Here is a 7,707-nt window from a genome sequence, read left to right on the forward strand (position 1 = left end):
CAGTATACACACACACACACAAGTTTATCTAACACTAACCGTATCAGTCACACACATACACAGTGTATATATATATATATATATATATATATATACACACACACATACACACACACACACACACACACACAAGTTTATATAAAACTAACTGTATCTGTCACACATATACACAGTATATACACAAACAAGTTTATCTAACACTAACTGTATCAGTCACACATATACAATGATGCATGCTGTTGTCACTTCATTTACCACAAACCTTCAAGTATTTTAGTTGACGCCAGAGTGCTCACAAGATAGAAACTGAGCAACTTAAATCAGGGAAACTTTTAAAGGGACAGAAAATTCTTTAAATGTGCTGTAGCGTTTTACTTTTGTACTTTAAATGTGTACACATTTATAACATGCAAAGGTAAATGTAAATAGTATTTTCATTGTCTGCTTATTGGCTGATACAGAAAATGCCTACAGTTCTATTGGTGGAGACACCACTCATATAAAAGCTACAATAACATTTATTTATTTTTTGCAAGCAAATAATTGATTTTACTGAGGTTTATAATTTTAATATATAAAAAAACAAAAAACTAAAAGCTAGAGTCTGATGTGGTAAAACATATTCCTGCCCAACTTTAAAGGGACAGTCAACACCAGAATTGTTGTTGTTTTAAAAAGATAGCTAATCCCTTTATTACCTATTCCCCAGTTTTGCATAACCAACACAGTTATAATAATACACTTTTTACCTCTGTGATTAACTTGTATCTAAACATCTTCTGACAGCCCCCTGATCACATGACATTTTATTTATTATCTATTGACTTTTATTTTAGCTAATTAGTTCAGTGTCTGCCACAATTCACGGGCGTGCTCACAATGTTATCTATAGGGTTTACCTGAACTAGCTCTCCCCTGCTGGGAAAAGCAAATACAAAAGCATATGATTAGAGGTGGTTTTTAAGGGCTTAGAAATTATCATATGAGCCTTCCTAGGTCTAGCTTTCAACTAAGAATACCAAAAGAACAAAGCAAAATTGGTGATAAAAGTAAATTGGAAAGTTGTTTAAAATTACGTGCCCTATTTGAAACATGAAAGTATTTTTGGACTTGAATGTCCCTTTAAGATTTCTCTTAAGATGCATTGTTTGGTACTCCAGCTGTATTCAGTGAGATAAGGAGATTATGGGTGTCACTGATAACACAGCTGATATTTGCTTGATCAGATATAATTTAGTGTGACTGTATAAGGACATTTTTGTGGTTAAAGGGACCCAAGTCACTTTTTTCTTTGTTGCATCTAAAAGCACATTTTAAAATGTATTGCACCCTGTACTATTTGTTATGCTTGCAAGGATCGTCACTGTCCACCAATAGGAACTGTAGTAGTTCACAACCAATGGGAAACTAGTTGTACAAATAAATGCCTTTCCAACATAAACTGCATTAATGTAACCTGTTTTTCATGCAAAAAAGATATTAACGTGATTCAGTATTGCCATTTCATGTTCAGAACTTATAAAACATTTTCTGTCCCTTTAAAGCCAAAATTGGCCCAGGAGAAGCAACGCACTACTGGGAGCTAGTTGGTGATTAGTGGCTACACAGATATGCCTCGTGTCATTGGCTGATTGGATGTGTTCAGCTAGCTCCCAGACTCATTGCCCTGCTAATGCTACTGTATATCTAGTCAGTCGCTGCCATCTCCTCGTCTTTTTTCCACCCATCTTTATCATCACTTTGTTCTGCCCCTTATCATTATCCCCCCTCACATTTGTTGTTTTTCTAACACGCTGCACATTCCTTAGTCACTTACAGTGGCAGATAAAATTACAGGTACATCAAACACGTTCATATTATGATACCAAGTGTTTAATTATTCATAATAAAAAATGCAATGTACATTCAAGATTTATTTGAGATATTACAAGGTGCTTCCAATCCTTTTAGGCAGCTCCTAAGAAATTAAAATTGTTCTAGGTTCCCAATATGACCCCATTATTATAACTTTAAATGAGTTTAAACTTTAGGTCCGCTGTCTTGGGGTCACACTTGACTCAGAACTCACATATACAAGCGCTTACCAAATCCTGCCGTTAACACCTATGCAACATTTCCAGAATTTGTCCCTTCCTTACTCAAAAAACTACAAAAATACTTATTCATACCCCCATTTTGTCATGCATTGACTATTGCAATCTACTTCTATATGGCCTTCCAAAACACTGCCTCTCCTTCCTCCAATCTATTATGAATGCTTCTGTTAGACTCATCCACCTAAGTCGCCCATCTACATCAGCTGCTCTGCTCTGCTAGTCTCTACACTGGCTTCCCATACACTCCAGAATAAAATTTAAAGTATTAACCCTAACATACAAAGCACTCAACAGTCTAACTCCCAACTATATTTTATCTCTTATCGTGAAATATTCCCCATCCTGTCCTCTTCGATCAACCTCTGACCTACGTCTAGGAGGATAGAAAAACAAGGGGCGCCAACATAGTGTGAATCAGTTTGGAAAACTGGAAAACAGTAGTTATAATAAAATCTACTCACAAGTGGAGTGGCACCTAGAACCAACTGGGTGCATACAGGCAGGCTGACATTCAGGACCAGCAGTCAGTACGCTGGGGGTCTCACCCGGGAGACCTGTGGGTGGGTCAGATGAGGTAGATGGAGTCGGCTGTGTGTCGTCTGGTGAGCCGGATCGCCACTGTGGAAGTCCAAAGGGCTGTGTTGTTTATCCCAAAAGGGTAGCTGCTCACACGATCAGCCTTGTTTCCAAACGAGTTTCCAATGTCAGTGTATGGAACAAAGGGATAAAAACCAAACTGGGTATAACCACTGCAAACTGTGGTAATATTAAAAAGGCACAGAAAACCGGGTCTGTCTAAAAACAAGTATTTAATTGCTACGCGTTTCTCAGTCCGTAAAGGACCGTTTCCTCAGGCACTACGTCTCTCCACTACGTCTCTACGTCTCACTCTCGTCTCCAAGACTTTGCATGTGCTGCTCCTGTCCTCTGGAACTCTCTACCTCGCTCCATAAGACTGTCTCCAGCCTTGTATAGCTGCAGATGCTCCTTGAAAACTCACCTATTCAGAGAGGCTTACCACCTCTCCTCCATCCTGCATCCGAACCAAGCTAATACATGTACATGAACTGCCTGACTCACTGCTGCAACTACCCCAAACCTTATGTCTCTGCACCCTAAACCTGTAGACTGTGAGCTCTCTGGAGCAGGGCCCTCTTCCTCCTGTACTAGATTTGTTTAGTTTTGTTATGTTTTGTATTTTATTACAAATCCTATCTTTGTACCCAGCGCTAAGGAATTTGGCAGCGCTATACAAATAAATGATGATAATAATAATAATAATACTTGTTAAAATAGGTTTACAGTTAAAAAGGTAACACTGAAATGGTACCGATTCTGAAAGTATAGGAAGTCATTATTTGTGCACATCTAATAAGTGGGACTGACTGGCAAACAAGGAAATTCCCCATATCTGGAGGACACTGACACAAGGATAAAATAAAATTAGATCTCAAACGTTTTGGCATAAAAGGGTTAAAGTGAAGGTTAAGTTTATAGTGTGCAAGATATGAATGCATTTGTTATGCTTACCCTAACGTAATCGCTAACTTTTTTTTATGTTGAAGATATCTATATTGATTTCTCCCTACCGGTGCGATGTCTGACTCCTCCAGGAGATTAAAGGCTTTTTTTCTTGTGTACTGACGTATAGAGCGGTCCCACACGCTTTATACTTAAGCACGTTCACGAGGCTTCGTAAAAATAGCGCATGCGCCAATTGCCGATTTAAAAGTGTTATGCGCACGCGAGATTCTGGTTCTTATGGGGATTCCTGGATCTGGCCAATACGCATGTGCTAATCGTGAGCGCGCGTGGGTGCAGAGAGCAATCGTGTATGCGCACAGGATAATGTAGGCGGGAGACGTGTACTGACGGCCACCTAACGGCCAGAATTTCAGTTGACTGATACAGAAACGTGATCAGCAGAAAAAAACGGGTTGCATTAGTGTACGCTCAAAAATGGATTAATATTGGATATAACTTTGTTTTTACATAGATTGATGACGATTGATGAATGAAAGTCCTATTTAATTTAGTTGATTTATTATATCCTTGATCGTGATAATGGTAACTTTACCTTCACTTTAAGTTAAAGTTTGACAAATAATGAGTACCGTATACATTTTCAAGACCCAAGTGCCATTAAAGGGAATCCCAAATTTTTGTCTTTTATGTTTCAGATACAGCATGCAATTAAAAAAACTAAATCCAACTTACGTCTGTCTCCTTGCATCCTTTGTTGAAATGCAGGTAGGCAGGCTCAGGAACTAGCACTGTATGGCAGCAGTTTTGCAAGAATGCTTTTAACAATGTTAGACACTGAGCAAACACTGCTGCCACCTAGGGCACAAAAGTGTATGAACTGTTAAAAGCCATAAAGATCAGTTTCTCAACCGCGGTCCTCAAGTTCCCCCAACAGGCCAGGTTTTCATTATAGCTGAACCAGTGTAAAAACAGGTAAAGTAATCAGTTGATCAGTAACCATGGTAACTAACCTGCCCTGATCCATCAGATGATTATTTCACCTGTACTCTGGTCCAGCTATAATGAACACTGATATAGAGCTTTAGACATGCACACTGCCTACCTGGGTATGCTCTTCAACAAAGGATATAATAAAAACAAAATACATTTGACAACTTTTGGGTTTTGTGTCCCTTTACAGTTAATTTTTTTCCCTTTGTTGCATCCTCAAGGAGGGTATTTAAAATACAATTTTCAAAACAGTATGTTACAACTCGAATAAAGCTACTTTTTGTTTTTATGTTGCTAAAGGTGTTTTACTGTCCACTAACAGAGCCGTAAAGTGAGCAATCTAGAGACAAAGTGTCCAAAAACACTGAGATAGATAGAGATTAAATAGATTTCATTATAATGAGCATAGCACAAGAACATGTCAGCCAGCGGTATATAAATTCCAACTAACAACATTCCAAAACCAACATCCAAGTAACATAAGTGATATAAAAAAAGCTACATATGATATCTGTATTCAAAACAGTGACTATACCACTGAATCTTTTAGACTGCTCTATCAAAATAAACCATGTATTGCAGAAATCCCATCTTTATAATTAGGGAGAATGACCCAGCTGGTATCAAGGGGTCCCTAAAACTCCTTGGATTTGTTTAGAATGTTATTTGATCAACATTCCGTTACGCTGTGGATATAATTAAATTATTCCAGGGGGGGAGGTATTTCATACATCCTCGCTGTGTTACTGAAAACTTGATTCTACACTACAGGTAGGCTAGGTATCCTCAGACATACAAAAACAAAGTATGAAAAGATGGTATGCAAAGTCTAGAAAATATGTACATACACACATATATGTGTGTGTATATTATATGTCACACACATACATATGAATACAGTGTATATATATATATATATATATATATATATATATATATATATATATATATACACACACACACAGTGTTATAGACACATAAATACATATGCAGTGTCACACACACATACATATGGATGTCTCTCACACACACATATATATATATATATATATATATGCATACAGTGTCACACACACATATGCATAGTGTCACACATACATATATTTATATGCATAGTGTCTCACACACACACATAATATGCATAGCGTTACACACACACATATGCATAGTGTTACACATACATATATTTATATGCATAGTGTCTCACACACACACATAATATGCATAGCGTTACACACACACATATGCATAGTGTTACACACACACATATGCATAGTGTCTCATAAACACATACATAAGCATAGTGTCTCTAACACACGCATAGTATCACACACATATATATTTATATAGTGTCACACACACACACACACACACACATATATATATGTCACACACACATATGCATGCAATGTCACACATACATATATATGCATAATGTCACACATACACATATATGCATAGTGTCTCACATACATATACGTGCATACAGTGTCACACACACAGACATATATACACAGTGTCACACATACATATATATATATACATACATACAGTGTCACACACACATGTATGCATAATGTCACACACACATATATATACACACACATACATATATATGCATAATGTCACACATACACATATATGCATAGTGTCTCACATACATATACGTGCATACAGTGTCACACACACAGACATATATACACAGTGTCACACATACATATATATATATACATACATACAGTGTCACACACATACATGTATGCATAATATCACACACACATACATATATGCATAGTGTCACACACACACATTTTATATATATATATATATATATATATATATATATATATATATATATATATATATATATATATACACATATACACACAATGGCACACACATACATAGACATATATACACAGTACCACACTGAGCATTACTACATGATTCCCCAGCATAGCGGGCGGCAGAGAGAAGCCATCACCCCCTGCTACGTGATGTGACACCGGAGCCCTGGGCCGCTATGCCACCACCGCACACAAAGAGCCACAAGTTCCTCACCTGGGAGGCCGCGTCAGCCATGGTGAGTGCTGGGACCGGGCCTGCGGGTGCCAGTGTGAGTGCGCGCTCCTCCTCAGGAACTGAGTGTTCCCTCCCCTTCTGTCAGCGAGCAGCCTCCTTCCCTCTCTGAGGTCTCTCCTCCTCACCGCTCCTCCTGACATCAACTACCTCCTCCTGCAGCTCCGTGTCCCTCCGCCTCCCCTGCCCGGCTCCTCCTCTCCCCCACCGAACTACCCCTCCCGCCATGCTCCTCCTCCGCATGATAGAGCCCAGATCCCCTGAGTGCCCCAGACTGACCCCTCCTCCCCACAGTGAGTGCCTACAGGCTGACTCCGCCCCTCCTGAATGCTGACTCCTCCCAGTCTGGCTCCTCCTCTTTACAGCGCCCCTAAACTCTGACTCCTCCTCCTCCCAGAGTGTCCCGAGACCCGAGCGCCCCTCCCCCATACGCACTCCTTTTCCAGCCTGGCTCCTCCCCATCAACTCTAAACCTCGATTTCCTGACTCCGCCTCCTCCCGCCCATATCCCCGAGTGCCCCCCTTTCCAGACTCCTCCCCTTTACACGGTCCGATTCTCCACTCCTCCTGACTAGCTGCTCTATTCTTTTTCCTGTCCCCCTCTGCGCTTCTTACAGCTCCTCCTTGCTCAGAGCGCCCGTCCCACTCCCCGCCTGCTGCCAGTTCCTTGTCCTCTCAGTGCCCTGTTCTTATGCACTTTCCCCGCCCGCGGCCAGTTTCCCAGTGCCGTGTTCTCACAGACATTCCCCGTCCGCTGCCAGTGCCGTGTCCTTACAGACATTCCCCGTCCGCTGCCAGTCTCCCAGTGACGTGTCCTTACAGACATTCCCCGACCGCTGCCAGTCTCCCAGTGCCGTGTCCTTACAGACATTCCCCGCTCGCTGCCAGTCTCCCAGTGCCGTGTCCTTACAGACATTCCCCGCCCGCTGCCAGTCTCCCAGTGCCGTGTCCTTACAGACATTCCCCGCCCGCTGCCAGTCTCTCAGTGCCGTGTCCTTATAGACATTCCCCGCTGCCAGTTACAGCATCTAGCCCTGGCTGACTGAGCTCAGCACAG

General features: G+C 40.8%; 1 protein-coding gene across 1 annotated transcript in view; it reads right to left on the minus strand.

Moving 5' to 3' along the window:
- LOC128660078 (uncharacterized) overlaps positions 1–6,882 on the minus strand; it is a 43,850-nt gene extending 36,968 nt beyond the window's left edge. Inside the window, exon 1 of the mRNA XM_053713690.1 lies at positions 6,633–6,882. Coding sequence (XP_053569665.1) covers positions 6,633–6,653 — 21 coding nt within the window. The 5' untranslated portion in view covers positions 6,654–6,882. The remainder of the gene's footprint in view (positions 1–6,632) is intronic.
- Positions 6,883–7,707: the final 825 nt, after the last annotated feature.

Source organism: Bombina bombina, chromosome 5, assembly GCF_027579735.1.
Source record: "Bombina bombina isolate aBomBom1 chromosome 5, aBomBom1.pri, whole genome shotgun sequence".
NCBI lineage: Eukaryota > Metazoa > Chordata > Amphibia > Anura > Bombinatoridae > Bombina > Bombina bombina.